Here is a 21,017-nt window from a genome sequence, read left to right as displayed (position 1 = left end):
TGACTCTAACTCAGTTAAACCGGGTCAGGTGGGGTCTCATTGCACTGCATGTCCATTTGTAGACATGGTCTGTGTGTCCATGGTTACAAATGGACCTGAGTGTATGTGGTATTGACTGTGATCACGTTGTATATCACAATCACCACAAGAGGAAAATGTGGGTTGTTAGGTTGGAGATAAAGTTTAGAGATCAGCAGAGCCTCGTTCTGACAAGGAAACTAGGCTTACATATTTTTTTTGGGGGAGTTCAGCAGCCTATAGGATTTATGTTATTAAATCCAAGATTTATAGGTAATTTGATTCATGTTGATCAATAAGGTCAGATTATGTCTGTCGCCCAGCTGGCTACAGAACGTTGTATTGTTTGTGCAGAAAATGGAAACGCTGTCAAGTGAGTTATTGTTATTATTGTTATAAGCAGGAGACGTAGTAGTAGTATTCTTATCTCTGTCATCGATGTTGATGTGGGATACAATAGGTTACACTTATGAACCCTATATTTTACATTATCTAAAATGTTTCCAACAATGTTCCAACCCAGAGGAATCCACCCTTGTATTCAGGGTAATGGGACTTGTCTTTTTGGTTGCGTTATAATTGCATCATATCCACTTTAGCTGTGGCTCTGTCTGTCTCTGCTAAAACTTCTGACGAAAGAAAAACACACAGCAGCCAGTTAGCCAGTGTTTTTCGTTCCACTGTTTATAATGGTCACGATTATTTGTCACTGTTTGCTGCCTGTTTTGTCACAAAGCTCTTCCATGATCACATGCTGCTTAACGATGTCACCAAACTAGGTCTTTTGTTCCGGTTTGTTTTGACTGAGAGAGGCAGAAGTTGCATACTGTAAATTTAACATTCTAGATTAATGCAGTGACGAGTATATGTATGTCATAAACTCTCCATGATGCCCCCGCCCTCTCCTTTAGAAGATTTGTTGCTTTAATCCCTGAATCCAGTGTCAGGAAGATGTGGGGGGAGGACGTTTCTGATGCTGTGCAGCCATTGGTTTTGACAGAGGGGACTGGCAGCTTAAAATCTCTCTATAAAGTCGTCGTCATTTTTCTTTTCCTTCCCAGCAGAAAGTGTTTGGTATACAGTGGTTTGTAGGTGTGTGCATGCATGTGAACGCTCCTGTCCTGCTCACAGATGGTTTACAACTTCCATCCACCATCTGCTCCGTCATCTCATCTCCTCTTTGTTAAGGACAGAAACACAATAGCTGCTGTCTCCTTTTGTCTGAGGTCATCTTCCTCCTCCAAAGTGTTCTCACTACAAAGTAAAATGCAGCACGGCCGCTAATCATTAACTCCAAAGAGGGATCAGGCTCAGGGCACTCAGACCATCGGGGAAAATGATGATGGTTTATTTTTAAGGAGCCCAAAGAGTTGATTCAAACCTCTAATGTGCATTCTCCGAGAAGTATGTGAATTATATTGCGTTTCAGTGATTCGTGTCATCTCTGGTTTCACAACACGAAGGAGTCGGCCTCGGTTTATGTTGCCTCCGACTGAAAAGCTTTTATTGTGCTACAGTTACACCTAACAACACCTAGGAATGCAGAGAGTGTAGCTGTAAAGCAATGCGGCCGTAAAAGGAACAATGCAGCCTCAATATTCAATACCAGCTTAAGCAATACGACTATAATAGTATTTGGTTTGTCGCGTTGCATTTTACAGTTCCACGCTTCCCGTGAAGAAGCGGGTGAATTGATGAGCGTATCAGTGCATCGGTAAAGGTGACCTTTATCTTCCGACTTAGCGGGCAGCGGTTTCCCGTGAGGCGGAGAGAGGCGGCTCAAGATGTGAGCCCCAATTTAATTTCCTGACACGATATTCGCAGCCACTCGCCAGCCACTGTAATTCCAATCACCGCTCTGAATTACAATCACAGCCTCTTGATTTCATAACTCTCTCATTTCCTGCTTTAGAAGCTCTTCCTTGTGACTGCTCATCATCTCAAAAAGCTGAATGAACGCTGCGATGTTGACTGCATTTTAACTCTGGTGACAGCACCTCAGCGTGGAAGCTGTGAAAGAGGAATATTGAGCGTGTTGTCGAGCCAGGAGGGGGAGAAAAAAAAATCAGATTTTTACCTTTAGTCAACTGTAAGCACACGACATGAATTTTAAACAGTTTTCCGCAGCCACTTGAATTTTTTTCTTCTTTCTCCTTACTTTAGGTACAACCCGTCCCCCTCGAGAAGGAGAGGTCCCAGGGGTGGATTACAACTTCCTGTCTGTGGAGGACTTCCTAGAACTTGAGGAGAGTGGCACACTACTGGAAGTAGGAACGTATGACGGTGAGGATGACGGGGATCATTACTGACGTTCCATGCGACTCGTGATAGTGCAGGTGTCCTGATTAACCACAGATACAATAAGCGTAGCGGCAATCAGCCTTTATTTCTCCCTACATGCAGCAGTGTGCACACCAGGTTGATTCCGATTAGACTGTACATGATGGGGGGGGATGCATCCAGGAGACAGCAGGTCACTCCACATTTGCCCCTCTCACTCTGATAAGGACAGTGTTGTGCAGTGCTCAAGTCTCAGACTGACACAAACCTGTGTGTCGACGTGTGCATGTGTGCGTCTTGCGCTGTGTGGTTGTTTGGGAGGCAGTGTGTGATGCGGGGGCCTGGTCTGATTTGTGTGTGTGCATGGCAGAGAATGTTGTGACACTAATCTGCTTGGCACCGGTTCTGCTGTGTGTTGGCACGGTTCTCTCGTTCACGCAGACAATGTCAAATACCTGTCCGCGGGAGTCTGCTGCCGCCCAGACACCCGGAGGAAGGCTGAGTTATCAATTCATAAACATATCTGGATTTAATGGATAAATCATTAAGTTAGAGACATCTATCATTATATGGAATTTATTTATATATGTCATTTTCATCTCAATTTTGAAATGTAGCCTTTTTTACTTGATAAAATGGTAAATGTTCGTTTTTTTCTAAAGCTTTTAATTATCACTCGATGTGTTTTACAGCACAAATCATACTCAATTTCATACAGTGCATCTATTTGCACCGCATTCATTATCACACTTCAGTCACACACAGTCATCAGGGGCCATTTGGAGTTCAGTATCTTGCCAAAGGACACGTAGGCACACAGAATGTGGAAGACTGGGATCAAACCTTCCAGTTAGTGGGCGATCTGATCTACCACCTGAGCCACAGCCGCCTTAGAAGAAATGAGGCGAGATGACATGCAGAAACATATTTAATTTAATTCAAACTGTTTAAAGAGTCATTTGGCATTCTAGGGGGACATTTTTAATAAAAATTAAGCTATTTCTGGTTAGCTTAGCTTTCATAAAGTCTGAAAAATAATCGTCTGCCTACCAGAACCCCTCAAAGCTTTAATCAAGATGCTTCAGTTATGTTAACTGGTTGCTAACTGTAGCTTTATATTCAGTGTCCAGACCTAAGATTACCCTACGTCTCGCCATAAAATCAGCTGGGATTTGCTCCAGCCACTACCCCCCCATTACCCCCCATGACCCTCAAAGGATAATCGGTATGAATGGATGGATGGACAAAAGCTTGGTATTGATGTCCTCATGTAATGTTTGCCACACAACTAGAGGAGAACATTACTGCTCCTGGACCAAAGAAAAGCCTCATAAAGCTGCAAAACAAAAGTGAAAGAACTGTGTACATAAATAGCAGAATAGGTACAAGTATTTCCCCAATTTTCCACCAGTCCTTTAATATTGCCATTTCATGGAATGCTAGACCACCAGGGCCTCTCTCCCCTCTCATATTGACATGGATTATATTGAAACAGGATTGCTACAATGCCAGAACAAAACTAAATAAGTTCTCTGTTTGCACCACTGACAAATAAACAACAGTTTCAGTGAGAAGAAGCTGCTAAAACAAGCCGAGTGCTGTGGGGACCAGCCCAGTGTGTTTTGCTCAGGATGCTTTTCAGAGTCCAGACAATACAGCTCTGCGGCCTCAAACAAAAACTAGAACCATTTTGCTTTCCCACCAGCTGCTCATGTCTGTGATGTGTAGTCACACTGTGATCCAGCTTTATGTCTTCTCCTCTCAGCGAAGGAAGATTAGGAGTTCTCATAGATCCTTCGCCTGCTATCTGCCTGTCCCTCACTCTGCCTGTTCTCTATCCCCAGCTTCCTCTCTCGCTGTCTCGCTTTCTCCTTCTCCCTCCTTCTCTCTCAAGCATGCTAATGTCCTTCTTGTTGCCTAGGTAACTATTATGGGACCCCCAAGCCACCAAGGCAGCCCATCATTGGGACAGTGATTCTCAGTGATGCAGGCTCCCAGCAGTCCACCCCAAAGCGCACCAAGTCCTACAATGACATGCAAAACGCCCGAGTAGTGCCTGCTGACGACGACGATGACGACCAGGCCACGGAAATGAACAACAGTTTTACAGGTGAGGGCGTCGCAGATCCTGCTCTTCTCTCTCTCTATCTCCCTCTCCTTCTCTCTCTGTTCGCTGAAGTTTCTGCATCTGCAGCATTCTTTGTCTCTGCATGTCTAGTATTCTCCATCTGTGCCGTGTTTGTTCTCGAGTGGATGCTTGCTAAGGAGTTTCATTCAGTGTGCCCAAGGTTAGGAATACAGAAGGAGAGAGAGAGAGAGAGAGAGAGAGAGGGAATGTGTGTATGTTTATGATCCTCTCCTCTTTCGTACGGTGTCTGCCAGTTACATCATGTCTTTGTGATGCTGATTCCTCTCTCTGTGCGCCTCCAAACACCGCCATCTGCCTGTGAGGAGGGGCGTAGTGGGGGAAGAAGTGGATTACAGGCTTCACTCACGAGATGCATCATTCTCTTTTCATGAACAACAACCATTCAACTCCTCTCTCCTGTCGGTCTCTACACCTACATGTTTTTCTTTCTCTTTTCTTATTTAGTCTATCCCCCCTTGCACATGGTCATGTTGAGGTTTTGTTATATCTGCCTCTGGTTTGATTCCAAGATCTTCTCAACACATTGTAACATAATTGCCGTCTGCAAATATGATTTCCAAAACATAAGATACAAAAATATGGGACCTGTATGTCCCGTCTTTTCCTCTCTCCTTTGAGCTCTTTCCTGTTTTGTGTGTGATAGGTGGTGTGTTTTTTCGTCTCTCTGCTGTGAATCTATGCCCTCTCTGTGTCCCTCTGCCAGGCTGCCAGAGTGTTGAATTAGCATTTGATCAAGCCTGAAAGGCCCACGGAAGTGGTGGAGGACACTGGGCCAGAGTCGGGGGGCGAGTGGGAATGGGGGGTTGGGACTGCAAGCTTTACAAGAGAGGGGCTTATGGGTGGAGAGGTAAAAGAGGGTGGGGGTCAAAAAGAGTTTGGGAAAGACTCTGGCTGATAGAATTAGCATTTTCCTGGGGCCCTTTCAGTACACTAAATATGGGCGGGAGTAATATGCAGGAATAGGGGGAAGGGGAAGTGCTGTGAGTCTGCTGTTGTTAAAGTTGCATGTCTGCTCTTTTCATTCTTTTCTTGCATGAACGAGACATAAACTGTGTTTTTCTGTTGTTGTTGTTTTTTCCGTGTCGTGCTTGTCGTGTTACCCAGGATCCTTAGTGCGTAGTCTCTTCCCCTCTCCTTTGTTGTGCACAGGTAACCCTAACGATCAGGACGAGAGCCGCGGCGGCATCCTCCGGCCGTACCCCGCACGTGACAATGCTCCATCCTGTGGTCTGAACAATGCGGCCACCTCCACCGCAGACAGCGGGCAGCAGACCCTCGCAGAGCCGCAGGTCTCTCCAGAAGAACCGCTGGGGCCGCTGCCTGAGAACTGGGAGATGGCCTACACCGAGAACGGAGAGCTGTACTTCATAGAGTATGTATCGACAACCTGCAATATTCAACACACAAACTCCTAGCACTGCCCGTGTAAGCATTTCTCACCACTGCTCATACCATAGTTGGTGTTTTCTGTATTTTACCTGCACTATTATCCCTTTTGTTCGTCCAGTGGCTTGTCTTCCCCCCCATGATTTGGTTTTTAGGCCTCCCCAAGCCAACCTGCCCAACCCCCTGGGTCGCACTGCTTTCCTGTTAATCCCTGCATGTCCCGATCTCTAAAGGAGATCACATCCTGATCACCTGACTACCTCCACCTCTCTGTCCTCTCTGCAGCACGGCAAAGACACACCAACCGGACATGGATGTGTATTTTCAGAGCTTGTATGTTCATTTCTGCTATCACTGAATTATAGTATGTTCTTGTGTAACAATAGATGTTTATTGCTGATATCCTGCCTGTGTCGCTCTGTTATCCTAATTTTCCTCTCTGCAGCAGATGCCCTCTGTCCTCTGTAAACTTGCTGACGCAGTTTACTTTCTAATTCTTATTTATGCATACGTGGTTCACTGCATTGCTTTTGAACGTCTGGTTGGCGGCCCCCGTGTTGAATTGTACTGTTGTGTTGTTTGTTTCGCCTTAGCCACAACACAAAGACGACGTCGTGGCTGGATCCTCGGTGTAGAGACAAAGCCTCCAGGCCTCTGGAAGAGTGTGAGGACGATGGTAAGCTGCTACTCGTCATTTACACAATAAAAGTGTACATTCACACGTCTGTGTAGTGGTGCAGGAATCAGCAGGTAGTGTTTGAGGTGTCAGACACGCTCTTCATCTGAATTAAGTGGTGACACATTTCCTATTTCACCAACAGTGAATTTAAAAGAGGTTTGATCGCAGTTTAGGTTTGGTTTTTATTGTGTGATTTATTGATTTGCTGCGTGTCCTACATTTGCCTTCAAAACCCTTAAAACAGATGTCAAAAAAATGACTGGACTCTCAAATAATTCAGACATGCTTGAGAATTTATAAAATTACAGATGACAACTTCTGATTCCTGAGCACAAATAGAAAAATTGCACCATCAAGTGGTGAATTTTTAGGAGGCACACTGCACCTCTCTTCATAGCTCAAAGTGTTGCCGTTTTTTAGATGTTTAGTCTTGATATCAGTTCTGAAACTAAGGGATTTCTGTTTCCCTCCCTTTTCTCTGCACTGTCACTTCATCCTTTATTTGCTCTAAATTCCTCCATCCCCCGAACCACCTCTCTCCTCTGCTATCCGTCCCTTTTCCACTCTTCATTCTGTTCTCTGTTTCATCTTTGCTTTCAACTTGGAGAAGAAGGGATACATACGGAGGACCTGGAGGGTGACCTAGGTAAGATTCTTTTAAATGTGCCTCAAACAAGGAGGATTATGCAGTGATTTCTTAGTTAAGATCTTCACTAAGAGCTCGTTCTGATCGTACTGTTTGATTCCCTCAGTGGGCTGCGGTAGAAAGTTGTTTGATTTCAGTAGGGGGAAGGAGAGTTGGGAAGCGCAGTGTTGCAGTGGATTAGCATCTTCTGCCTAACTACAACAGCACAGGGTTCCCAGTTCAGTCATAGCCTTCAGTGCATGGAGTTTGCATGTTCTCCCCATGTTTGCTTGGTCTTCTCTTGATACTCCACCCTTCTCCCACAGACCAAAGACATGCAGGCCGGGGTTATGTTAATTTTAAAGACTTTAATGTGACATAAGTTGACACGATAAATGTTAATGACATCTGCAGAAAGCTGTGATGCATGTTGACAGTTGGTGGTATGCTTCCATAGCAATATTTTCTGAAGAACACAGTAGAACTATGCCTGTTTCGTAAAAAACAAAAGAAGAATGCGCTGAAAACTCTTGAAATTTCAAGACATGAAAGAATGGATTTAATGGTTTGTGTCTGGAGATGGTAACGAAAGCCTTCTGAGTGAAAACTGGCCAACATAAATTATGTCTTTGTCGTGTCATAAGTGATTTTAATGTCTTTTGGCAGTTGGCTTCATCACGTCTTACTCTGTTCACCAAATGTCTCCCTCTAGAATTTCAGCTGGTGATGGAGCCTCGCGGCCTTAAAGGCTCACATGTATTACTGTGGGATATACTGTATGTGGTCTGGTTGTATGTTGTTGATCAAAGCGCTGCCTTAAACTGTAACATCCATACCAAAGGTTGAGCCTTTGGGGATTTGGGGATAATTTAATTTCCTTTTGATGTAACAAAAACAATATCCGAGTCAGTGGTCATAGCGTGACTAGCGGGAGTTGCTGTCTACAATTCACAAAACCACATCTGGAACATTTTATGCTGAGGACTTAGGCTGACAGATCTACTTGGATGTTGCTTCACAGACTGGCAAAATGGCTCTGCTGTAGATTCTCGTCCCATATGCAGGTAGAACAATCAACTCCCGTAATGGAATGAGCGCTCAGACTTGAACAAGGTCTTGGATGTCTGGCTCTGAGCCTTTATTATTACTGGCTGCTCAAATGCAGACACTCTGTGATTATTGATTGTGAAATCCAGTCTTGCGTGATAGTGTTTACTGGACTTGGGAGGTGCCCACAGTAACACGAGAGTGTAATGTCTTTGTCCGAAATCAAATACAGTCGGGTGGAGATCGGAGATGCCATTGTCTTAATGGGAATGTGTCAGTTTAATAGGCCTGATTTGTCCATCAATTCCCAGTTGTTAGAGTGTGTGTGCGTGTGTGTGTTTGTGTGAATAACATTATAGTAATATTGAGGCAAAGAATTACAATGTGCAGACAAATCCAGATGTTAACACTTCACTTTTTAAGTTCCCACACCAGTGGTGTCTGTTGTCAACCTGTTTCTCCTAAAACCAAAACCGCTACAACAGCTCTTAGTAGAGCACATACTCCCACCAATGCCCAACAGTACCCTTAAATTGAATCATAGAAATCAGATCTCTAAAAGTACCAGATTAAAAAGGAAAATCCAGAGCCATGAATTGCTCCCTGTCACATTCGTGATATTATCAAAAGGAAAAATGTTAAAGAAGGTGATAAAAAAAATTCTGGGAAGAGGCTCCTTTATTATCATCCATGCCAAGATTTTATGGGTTGTTGCTTTCACATCCTTTCTCCAAATCTGCTGGAAATATTGGGTAAATTCTGCTGATTGATAGAATTAAAAACAGCAATATGCAAACAACAGTCAAAATCATTAATGTGAAACCTCAATCGCTAAAATAAAAGACATTAGTGGGAGAAAATGTGACATTATACAATTTATCACACTGTGTGTACTCTAAGTATAGAACTACAACTATATTTGCTGTTCTGACGGAGTCAAGCTAACCACATAACCCACTGAACACTACCAATGAACTACCTTCTTTATTTTAGAGCTGCCTCCAGGATGGGAGAGGATAGACGACCCAGTGTATGGAGTGTATTATGTAGAGTAAGTTTCTCCAACCTAAAAACCCAAATGTCACAAATCTTCTGTCTGTCTTTAGACAACATTGCCTGTTTTTACTGCAAAGACTGAACATTTATTTTTCCCCTATCACCTTGTTTCCCTTTCCTCTGTCTTTCTCAGCCACATAAACAGGAAGACACAGTATGAGAACCCAGTAATGGAGACGCGGCGTCGGAAAATCCTCGAGCAGCAGCAGCCGCAGCAGCCGCAGCCGCAGCCTCCAGAAGGTGAGCGGTATATTCGAGGTTCGTTTCCTGCCCTGGCACGGCACCATTTCTTTCTTTCTTCATGTCTGTGAGTGTCATGTCCTTCTAGTTTGTCCAGTGCTCTCCAGGGATTGGGCCCGGCTGTTGTTTCTCTCTTTGTTGACTTCAACACTGTTGGAGTCAAATTTTTAATTCTAATGCAACCTATTTTTCGAACAAGATAAAGCTGGCCCAAGCCCTGGTGTCGTCTTTGGTGTTTAGATTTTATTTTACATGATTTAAAACCATAAATGCTACTTATCATTCTGTATGTGATCATTTAATTTGCCTTTACATGAACATATAAGATATTTCTACTGAGATATCCCGACGTTTTCAGCCTCTGAGGCGTTGATAGTTGCAGATAGTTATTGTAGATTTGCCAGTCGTTTTTGTGGCAGCTGACCGTATTGATCAGCAGTTGGAGCTGCAGCATCGGCTGTGACACACAGCTGATGGAGGCAACTACAGTAAGTTACTTTAAAACATTTGACGCTTGACAGATGTGCGTACATAAAAAATCTGACTCATTCTTAGAGTCATGCAGTGAAACCTGAACACAGACATGATGCACATATGTTTACATCCAGTGTAACCTGAAGTCTCATAGGATATCTCTAATCTTTACTGTGGATGAATTAATATATCTACTCAGATATCATTGAAGAAGAACTGGCTCTTATACCTCCAGAACTCATCTGGCAATAATCACGTATTAGGGATTTATAGGTATAAAAGAAATCCCATAATGAGTCAGTAGAGAAATGGGTACAAAGCAGGAACTGTTCATTTCTGAATCAGTATACTTAATGTCTCTCAACGTAAAGACACACAGTCTAGAGAAACCAGGCTCCAGATGTAGCCAACAGCCAACTGACGCCATGGCAACATGATCAAAAATATTTTGAAAAGATTGGGGTCGGATTCGGTCATGGTGGTTGGGCTGATTTTATGCTGCACATACCCGTAATCAGGGAAAACATCAGGCTTTTATCAGGCTCCAAAATTGCAGACAGAGCTGCACTCTAGTCTACATCGCCTGCATGGGTAGTGAAATTCCAAAGCTTAAAAAATCCCAAATTGAAGCAGACAAACAATTTTAAAAGTGCCAAAATCGATTGATACCAACTTTTTGCATGTTGTATTATCAATAGTACAAACCATGTGTGCAATTTCTGCAGTACACGCACAATAGTATAAGTACAATATTTACAATACTAGTACAATACAAGTATCGCATATTCAACAAAAACACGATTAGAAACCGATGTAAATGACTGAGGCAGTATTAACAATGTTTTCTCCAAGCTCTGTGTATGTACATGTGTTGCTGTTGAGTGTCTATGTGTGTGCATTTGTGTGGCATGTAGCTACAAGTTTGTGTTGAGTGTGTGTGGGTTAATGTGTAAATGTGTGTGTGTGTGTATGTGTGTGTACAGAGTGGATTGAGGAACACTCAGCAGCGGTTCCTTTGGCAAACTACGCTCCAAACCACCTGGAGACCTACCGGGACCCACAGGTCCCACCAACTCTACCTCCCGGCCCTTCAGGAGCCAAACGTAAATGTTTACACGTATAAATATATTATGTATATATACACACACAAACACCTCACTACATCTGCCTGGTTTAACTATCATGTGCTTTCAACGGTGGCTCCACATATGTCAGATGAATGATGTTTACTACATCTATATTTATATTTATATTCATATTTTCTTGTATATTTACAGTTTTTGATGTTAAAGTGTGAATAGGACACTGATGTTTTTAAGAACAACTATATGAAAAAGTAAATGCATGCAGATGAAAAGTGTTGTTGGACACATGTCAACTGTTCAAGCTGCCTTTGCCTCCATAAATACTTCTAATAACTAATCAATCAACGGTTTGACAACCAGTGTAAGTCATGCTGTGACCAACATTTGAGGAATGAGTTTCCCCCATATAATGGTTGGAATGTCGTATATATAGACAAAAACAAGCACAATATTAATTTCTGCAGGAGGGAAACCTTTCTTCACAAGAAACCCGGCTGAGCTGAAAGGAATCTTCATCAACACGCAGCTGAAGAAGAGTCGCCGCGGATTCGGCTTCACTGTGGTTGGAGGAGACGAGCCAGACGAGTTTCTACAGATCAAAAGTTTGGTGCTGGACGGGCCTGCTGCTGTGGATGGCAAGATGGAGACAGGTGCAGTACATAGCCACCGTCCACAGGGGGCACTGTTTTCATATCAACAACATAAACTGTGGTGTTCTGAGGACACATTACATCCATTTTCTATGAAACTTCACCAGTGCACATTAGTGACGATAAATAACACCAGTATCACAAAACTTTTACCGAATACACAAAGATAAAACAACTTTTAATAAAAATTTACTATAAATCACTGCAGTACTAACAGATCACTTTCCCTGGTGCAGGTGATGTGATTGTCAGTGTGAATGACACCATTGTGCTGGGCTACACCCACGCTCAGGTGGTGAAGATCTTCCAATCCATCCCTATCGGCTCCATGGTGGACCTGGCCTTATGCCGTGGCTACCCGCTGCCCTTTGACCCCGATGACCCCAACACCAGCCTGGTGACCTCAGTGGCAATCGTGGACAAGGAGCCTATCATCGTCAACGGACAGGAGGCGTATGACTCGCAATCCAACCTGGTTGGACCCGATAACTGCATGAGGGAGCTGCGGTCGCACAGCCCCTCGGCTGAGCTGGGGTCTAACGGCTCACACAGTTACTCTAGCGAAGTGCACAACCTGGCGTCGTCCATAGCCACCCAGCCCGAGCTGATCACCATCCATATGGAAAAGGGAGACAAAGGATTTGGCTTCACAATTGCCGACAGTCTGACGGGCGGAGGGCAGAGGGTCAAGCAGATAGTGGACTATCCCCGCTGCCGTGGCCTTAAGGAGGGGGACATTCTGATGGAGGTCAACAAGAGGAATGTCCAAAATATGAGCCACAACCAGGTGGTGGACCTGCTGAGCAAATGTCCCAGAGGGAGCGAGGTCACCATGCTGGTGCAAAGAGGTAAGTGTCGCATCTTGATGTCGGATATGTAACAACAGATGTGGATAAATAGGAAGAACTGAAGTTTTGACGTGAAAGTGATTAAGGGCACAGAAAACAGCTCAGCTGTAAAAGCTGGCACAGGTAGAGTGACAGAATATGAGAGCAGCAGAGAGAAGTGAGGCAGAGGGTGGGAAGCAGATTGAAACTACCCAGACTCGATGGGATGAAATGAAGAGAGGTACAGGAACGATGATCTGTGCTCGTTAGGCTGCCAGAGGGTGTGTGTGGGAGGGAGTGGGAGGCTGCGTAAAGAGGCCAGAAGGATGAATGAGAGAGGAAGGGAGGAGGAGCACATTAGGTCAGGGACTTGTATACGTTCTGAATGCAGATGCTGCTCAATTAGATCCAAGAGACAGTCAGTATCTATGTTTGCGATTGTCCTTTGTAGCCTATATGATAATTTAGTTATCGGGAAGGTTGTGGCTGTTCATTATCTCTGCAAGATGTGTTTTATTTTTCTTTGGAATAAATAAGTGAGAGGACATTAGGGCCTGTGAACATGAAAACAGAAAGAGTTCTGGTTTTGTTCAGAATACTGAGTGTTCAGTTGGCTTATATTCTGCTGTTCCTATATGTGCTATTGTAGCCACACATTATTAAACGCTGCTAGTTATTGCCTGGATTCTCATCCCTCTCACTTCTACACGGTTCGTGCTCCTACATCGTTGGCCTGGAGCGGCCCAGAGATAAATGTTTTTTCTCAGTGAAATGTCAAAACAGACAAATTGTTTATTTTCCGTGTTGACGCTGAATGACATTCTACGTTTCTCATTTGTGCTCGGCCCTTCTCGTTGTTAAACTGCTGTCCGCGCCGGCTGACCCGCACCTCTGTTAGTGGCAGGTTGGAAAACGCAACCCCACATCAATTATGCCCTCTAATGAGTTGACCTTGTGCACTGCTGCTGGAGTAACACTGCTGTATTGTGTTAAATGTCAGCATCATTATGGGGCCCCTGTGTAAGAGTGTGTGTGTGTCTGTGTGTGTGTGATGAGATGCAGAGTGGTATATCTGCTACCGGAGCCTGGAGGTAGAGGAAGATTACAAAGAAAGCAAGAGCAGGGCAGAGAAGAAATAAAGGAGAGGATGAGAGGAGACTACAGGAAGTCACGGGGGCAGACAGAGCGATGGACTGCAGCGTTTACTTTGATACCGGTCATTAATGAGTGGTCAGGTGATGAGGGACATAAACTACACACACATTCACACACAGGCAGCCAGCGGGTTAATATTCATTTGAATTAAGGTCCCATGATTGACTTGAGTCTGACCAGGCATTCAACACCATCGGAGGTTTGACACCCACCTCAGACATGTAAGATGAGATCTTATGTAAGTTCTCAGTTTCTATGTTTGTGAAGCACTTTGTAAACTTGTTTTTGAAAAGTGCTACATAGACACAGTTTTTTCTATTATAAGAAATTAGCCTTGGATAAATAAATGACTACAAATAAAACCAAAACAACAAATACATATACACACACTTGTTGCATCACACATTATGAATAGGGGGCTGCTGTGCAATCGATATTGTCCCTTTCTCTCCAGCCACGGTCTCTCTGTGTGGAGTTTGCATGTTCTCCCCATGCTTGCGTTGCTCTTGTCCTCGTACTGCGTCTCCAGTACCAAGACATGATTGTGTTTGGGTTAATTGGAGACTCCAGCTCCCCCCTTTAAATCTCAAAGGATATGCAGTAGATGGATAAATCCTAAACATAATCATCGTTGGCTGCAGCTGTACTTGATAATAAAAGTTTTAGAATCTTTAGGATTTGTGCTTTGCTCCGCTGCTTTCTGTCTCAGAATGATGCAGTGACCTTTGCAGTGATCGCTAGCAGCTATTGGGCACAGTCATCCACAAACAACGATTATAGGAGCAATGAGGAGCGAGGTAAGGCAGATAAGAGCAGAGTGTGGAGGATGAGAAATAGGAGCACCGGGGATCATGTTTTGAGAAAGTGGCGGATTAGAGAAAAAGAGTGTGAGATTTGCTCAACAGCACAGGAAGTTCAGCGAGGGGAGCATATGAGAGGATTGGTTTAGATGAGTATCGTAGGATGAGAGGAGGAGGAGGAGGAACAAGGTGGACTTCTGCAGGATGAGAAGATGCTTTAATCTGCTCATCTGTGACTCATCAGTCTACGCCGAATGACTCAAAGTCAGCACAGTCACTTTTTATAAGAGGGCACAGAGAACAAGGTCAAACAAACAGCATCACTATCATTTACTGCAGTGATTTTTTACTTTTCAGTTTTCTGTGTGACTGTGTGAAGTTAACTGATTGTGTCACAGAAGTTCCATTCATGCAAAATAAGCTGTGTTAAGATTATAGATACAACGCTCTGCCACAAACTTGTAACCAGTGAGCAGTTTTAATACTGTGTGTAATTCCTGTTGTTACAGTGATGGAGTGATTATGATTGCTCTATTATCTTGACAAATTGAGAAAAACATTTACAAAACTACGCCGGTTCCATTATCTCTTAAGCCCTTTTTCCACCTGTCAAAAAGCTCACTAACGCCCATTAACATCTGGCTTTTTCCTGCAATGGGAATGGATATGTGTCGGCCCAGGGTCAAATGACTCCGCAGGTTTACCTGATTGGCACAGATGAAAACATGACATTCGGAGCATTTGTAACATCAAACATGAAAAACCAGGAGGGAAAGACAGAAAGGCAAACTCCTCTGGGAAAGAAGTCAATTGCCTTTTTCAGCTGGTTTACGTGCGTCTAAATATCTTGCATATACCTGCAACACCTGATGTAAAAAAGGCACAATTGCTCAGGAGTCAGAGTACAAAGATTTTACTGAATAGTGTCACAGTGGTCGCCTCACAACAAGTAGGCTCCTATTTCTCTCTGTGTAGAGTTTGCATGTTCTGCCAGGTACTCTGGCTTCCTCCCACAGTGCAAAGACATTCCGATTGGGTTTTTTTTCTATATGTTGGCCTTGTGATGCACTGGGGACAGGGTCCAATGTCAGCTGTCATCTGTTGCAGGAATTCCACGACCCGGATAAGCAGTATAGATAATGGATGGATGGATTTTTAGAGGTCTGTGGTGTTTTTTGCAGTTACCTCAATGCTCAATGCTCAATGCTTCTGCAATAGCAGAAGAATCTCAAATCAACACACCCACATTTGTGGCTCTTTGATTGGCGAACAAATAATCTCTCTATTTTCAATTTGTGGTCATTTAAAAGCTAAAAGTGGGAGGCATAGAAACGTGTAATTTGTGCAACAGAAATAGAGGAGATGTAGAGTAGGTAATTGTGCTAATAACACATACATATCCACACATGACAAAGAAAAGGTTTTCAGTTTGCAGAGCACCTGCACTCTAAGGTATTTGCATGTGTGAATATGTATGTGTTAAAAAATAGCGTATTACCTCATCTCTCTAGCCTAAGAAAGGTTACTTTCCAATAAAATTTTAAAGATAACATCTGGTGTTCTCAAACACAGTATCCGCTCCTGAAAAGGAGGCCAGCAATGACTCCTCCATCTTGTTTCCCCATCGTTGTTGCCATGACAATCGTGCACAGCGTTCCTGTCCCCTGAGAGAAAGAGGAGAGAAAATTAAAAGACAGAGGGGAGGCAAATAAAATATAGAGGAAATGAAGGTGGAGGAATGGAATGTGATGGCAACAGACATGGAAGAGCGAGAGAATATCACTGAGAGGAAGAGGAGATGAAGAGAGAGAGAGAGAGAGAGAGCAGCCAGATAATAGGACGATCTTGTAAGTAGAGCAAGGGCAAATATTTACAGGTTTAGCTCGACAGAGTGGAGCATTACTCATGTTGCACACCCTCTGACAATATATAGAAAACCTGGAGGAAGGACCATTCAGTCCCCGTGTGTGGGCTCTTCACAGACCCACCAAGGCCACAGTTTCTATTGCGTACAGGAACACAGGGCCATTCACTGAGCAGCTCAGATTGAAAAGCTCCCGTTTTTTCTTCGGTGCTTTTGCTGCTGGATGTAAGGCTAAGTTCCGACCCGGCAACAACATCAGCCTCAGGTGATCCGATCTCAGGCGGTCAGCTTGAAGTTCAGGTGTGAACGCCGACGGCACATCTAAAGAGCCGACCGCTCCGAGCTCGTTGGGGGTGGTCTCTCTCGCATGTGTCCAGGTTCTGTCGGCTGTGTGAATGCAAATGTGCCAGATGCTGGACCGCCTACTCAGCTGAGGTCCTCTGACCCGCTGCAGTTTAACAATGAAGACATTTTACAAATCTTGGTTTTTCCTCTGCAGACGTAGATTTATTTCTGGTGGCCCGACACAAATAATCAACAACCACTAAATCGATTTACTATTTTTTTTATTTTTTTTTTACAATTTCAAATGGGTAAAATATTATTTCATTGAGGAGCTGCTTGAAGCCCATTGATTCACTCGGCCTCTGCTTGTCCTGCTCATGCTCTTTCTCATTCATTAATTCTCAAACACACACACACACACACACACACACACAGACAGGTTTGTTTGTCATAGCAAGTCAGGGTAAAAAAACCTTGCTGTAGCTTTGTAGCCACTCGATGAGCATGTGCTCATATTTTTCATTACGTCCACCAAGGAGGTTCGGTCCCTTTGTTTTTTGGGGGGTTTGCTCGTTTGTGTCTAAGCAAGATTACACAGAAACTAACAGATAGATTTCCATACAATCAAGATCTCATACATATTGGTGCACATCTGGATCCATGGGAAGATGCAGGAATTGCGTCAATAATAACAAAATCAGGCCTTTTAAACCAGCATTGCATTGTCAGTGATCAGTTCAGTCTTAAAATGGAGTAGTTCTGTTGTATAACACTGTATAATGTAAATGTTGTGTGTAAACTCCCCTCTTGTGTATAAATGAAAGCTTGCCTCCTTGCACACCTGCCTCTGCTGATAGTACACATGTATAGCATGCATATGTACTGTATATCATTTATAGATGCTCCTGCAGAGCTGCGTGTGTGCAGGAACATGCGATTCCCATATTTCTTCCGCCGAGCTTCTGCCACTCATGAATGTTACATCCTGCCAGATTCGATTAACGCTGAGTTGTACCTATACATCACGTTAAGCAGATTTAAAGACTGCATCATGAATTAAAATTTGTGTCCCCACCACGCAGCATGTAAATCAGCTCTACTAGCTGACACAAGCTGGAGTGGATTAATGCAGAGTCGGGGTCAAACTACACCAATTTCCTGAGACGTAATTCCCCTTCAGTTCTGCGCTCCCCAATTTATTAACCATATGGCCATAGTTTAATTCAATTTCTGTCCGTTTAATGGGAATTACGTTGACCTCGTTGCCAGTTTGAAGATATTTCAGAGGTTGTTTCAAAGTGAGAGGTTGCTATTGGCGTTCCTCGCTGTGTAATTTAGGGCTCCAGGGCCACATGACCTGCTGTTGTAATGGGAAACAGTTATTATTGACATCTCACCTTATGATGTGTGAGCTTCTTGGGTTCACACACACACACATACACACACTCAAATAAAAACATTCATCAGCACGTGTGCAGCTGAGACATTCCACACGCTCCAGTAGCTGACACCCCGTAATCTGAGGGAGAGAGAGCGAGCGAGGGAAGGGGGGGGGGACAGAGAGGATAAATTATGAATTGTATAGAGAGAGGGGCTGCGCTGCCACAGAGAATTTTAACATTTAATGATTTTTTTGCCAATGCAGCAGAAAGAGCCCTAAGATGGATGCGTGCATGTTGTTGTATGTGTTAATGTCGCTGGAACCTTCCATTAATACTCCCAGTAGGGTTTTCCCTGTGCATGCTGGGTAGAAAATAATGTTTTCCTTCAGTCCCCAAAGCAGAAAAGAAGAAGAATGAGGCTGCAATGGATCAGAGGTTGGGAATTAATGTAACTGTAGTGTACCGCCGCTGCCACTGCCGCTGCTGCTCCTCACTCCACATATTTAACAAAGTCGACTGCTGCCACTCTATACAGAACTACCTGATTGCCTTGGCAACAGCGAGACTTTGTCCCAATCCTGCCTTCGTGCATTCATTTGTATAGTTTTTGTGTCAACTTATGCTGCGTGTCGTAAGCGACAGGAAAAGGAGCTTCAGGAAGAGAAAGGGAATTTTCTTGGAAAGCGATGCATCCTCTTGGTGTGTGCGGTAAATAACGAGTTAGGGTTTGAGTAGGTCGGTGTTTGAGGACAGCGAAACCAACACACTGAATGGATTTGTCACCGATGTGGAGAAACAGGCGGTTGAGTTGGGAAACATGGATTATTCCCCACACTGGTGTGAATCCTCTCCCCTGACGACTGCCTCCAAGTATTAATATTTCATTAGCACAAATGAGATTGATCTTCCTGGTGACTCTCTTCGGTGTTTTAACTGGTATAAAAAAAAGAGAGAGGGAGATGGAGACAGATAGAGGGAGAACAAGTGATGGTGTGTGGAAGGAGAAGAGGAGGGGGAGGGAACGAAGGAAAAAAAGAGAGAGAGAGAGAGAAGAACTCGGTGTAAGCCTTGAGCAAAGCAGAGGAGTGGAGAGGAGAGGAAACTGCTCTGTAGTTACTCAGAGTGTGTGCATAGTCAGGCAGAAGCTCAGGCGTTCTTTTGATATGAAGCTCAAGCAGCCGAGCGCCCTGTCAGTTAGTAGTAGTTGAGATTCAGGCTTGTTGGAAACATCTGGCGAGCGGACTGAGGGGAGGAGTGGGGGGCGGGCGGGGAACCTGTGGCTCGGACCAGCAGTCGGGGGGCTGCTGCAGCATCGTTCAGGCCGTCTAATGCAGATAGATCAGTCGCCGCTCCTCTAATAGCACGGGTGAGCCTGGGGAGCGGAGCAGGATAGAGCACAGGGGGAGGAGATCACTTAGATTAGCGAGCAGCCGAGTGCAGCGTGTTGCTCGGAGAGAGAAGGCAACAGAGAGGAGGAGAGGAGGAGGAGGAGGAGGAGAGAGAGAGAGAGAGAGAGACAGCGGGGCCAGTTGCTTTCTGCTCTGTAGCAGGAAACTGAGGATCCATCCTTTTGGTCCCGGAGAGTTTTTGATCAGAGGGGACGAGGCAGGAGCACCGCAGGTCATTCATGCTTTCTCTGTCTCTCTGCCGATGTTTTGCAGGAGTGGTGCCGGCCAAGAGGAGTCCAAAGCTGGTGGTGAGTACTATGAGCCTCATCTCTTTAATGTGTGTCTTTCAGTGTGTGTGTGTGTTCATGCATGTTAAACGAGCGCTATTTAAAGAACAAAAGAGAGAGATATGATATCTAACTCTTGCTCTACTGCTCTGCCGCCATGAGCTTCAGAAACCGTTTCCACTTTGTTCTGCTGCCTTGATTCCTCGTTTTACTTCTTTTCACTGTCCTTCACGTTAACTTTCACCACATGCTTCTTTCTTTCATTATTCCCCCTTTCTTGTCCTGCCTCTGTGTTTGAAATCTCTTTGTGTCGTATCCATTCTCTCTCTTTCTCTCCTCCATCCCTCCGCTCCTGCCATGCTGCCATCCTGTGACTGATTAAGCATAGCCGAGGCAGAGCAGTGTAACAGTGACCAGCTGTTGGAGAAAGGGATGAGAATGAGAGTGGGGGGGGGCAGGGGGGGGCGGGGGGGTCCAGTGTGGAGCTGCTTGTCTTACAGCTGTGAATCACTACAGTAGCCCACAGATACAGAGAATAAGAGACGGGGAGAAGGGCGCGATGATGACAGAGGGGTCTGCAAGCGAAGAAGAAGGAGAACCCTGGAGGAGATATCGCAACAGATTGCAATGTGACTCGTAGTTGTGACGGATAAGAGGGGACGGGGAGCGAGGGGAGGAACAAACAGCTCTGTGAGCAGTGCAGGGGTCTCTCTCTCGGGGGGCAAGACACCAGTCAGGAGTTTAAAGAGCAACCGCCTCCACATTTCTACAGCTCATCTCAACCTGATCAAAAAATCAATGCGGTTTCAGAGGAGAATCAGGTGCAGCTTTAAATGACTGTCACCCCGGTTCACCCCCGGAGAGCCGGTGAGTTACAGCGAGAAAGCAGAAAGACGTTCCCTTCTGGACAGAGTCACCCAAGGTCAGTGATGGGTTCAAGTCCCACCACTTGTGTGGGGAAACAAACGCCTGTGACTCTCATCTATCAGAATTAAAATCCCTCCCCTCAGATGGCTGGATATTAGGATTAGGATTAGCTTGAAACGGTTTCAGTCAGAGCTGTGGGTGTCACCTATTCAGGTCACATGGCACGGGGGAGGGAGGAGGGGTGGGCGCTGTAAGGGGGTCGGGAGGGAACCAATGGAGGCCTTGCCTGACTGTCACTTTGGATTAGTTTTCCACGGAGGAAAAGCTACTTTTCCCCCCTCTGTGTTATGTCAGTGAAATGTCACGCTGCATGCGACTTCGTGTCAACCCAGAACAACCATTTTGCCTCCAGTTCAGAATCTGAATAGATGCTCACAGTAAAGTCCAACATACTAGAGAGACTGTGCTGTCTC

General features: G+C 44.6%; 1 protein-coding gene across 8 annotated transcripts in view; it reads left to right on the top strand.

The window, feature by feature from the left end:
* LOC133005701 (membrane-associated guanylate kinase, WW and PDZ domain-containing protein 1-like) overlaps positions 1-21,017 on the top strand; it is an 87,907-nt gene that overhangs the window by 49,564 nt on the left and 17,326 nt on the right. For 2 of the 8 annotated variants that reach the window (XM_061075470.1, XM_061075464.1), the window contains exons 3-14: positions 2,182-2,301; positions 4,220-4,408; positions 5,597-5,819; positions 6,119-6,166; positions 6,427-6,509; positions 7,123-7,158; positions 9,178-9,235; positions 9,374-9,498; positions 10,938-11,057; positions 11,504-11,689; positions 11,926-12,537; positions 19,664-19,698. In XM_061075470.1, coding sequence (XP_060931453.1) covers positions 2,182-2,301; positions 4,220-4,408; positions 5,597-5,819; positions 6,119-6,166; positions 6,427-6,509; positions 7,123-7,158; positions 9,178-9,235; positions 9,374-9,498; positions 10,938-11,057; positions 11,504-11,689; positions 11,926-12,537; positions 19,664-19,698 — 1,835 coding nt within the window. Of the gene's footprint in view, positions 1-2,181; positions 2,302-4,219; positions 4,409-5,596; positions 5,820-6,118; positions 6,167-6,426; positions 6,510-7,119; positions 7,159-9,177; positions 9,236-9,373; positions 9,499-10,937; positions 11,058-11,503; positions 11,690-11,925; positions 12,538-19,663; positions 19,699-21,017 lie in introns of all 8 variants that reach the window. The other 6 variants (XM_061075466.1, XM_061075463.1, XM_061075465.1 and 3 more) reach the window with 5 other exon arrangements.

Source organism: Limanda limanda, chromosome 7 (assembly GCF_963576545.1).
Source record: "Limanda limanda chromosome 7, fLimLim1.1, whole genome shotgun sequence".
NCBI lineage: Eukaryota > Metazoa > Chordata > Actinopteri > Pleuronectiformes > Pleuronectidae > Limanda > Limanda limanda.
Note: the sequence above shows the minus strand (reverse complement) of the source record. Positions and strands in the feature narration are given on the sequence as shown.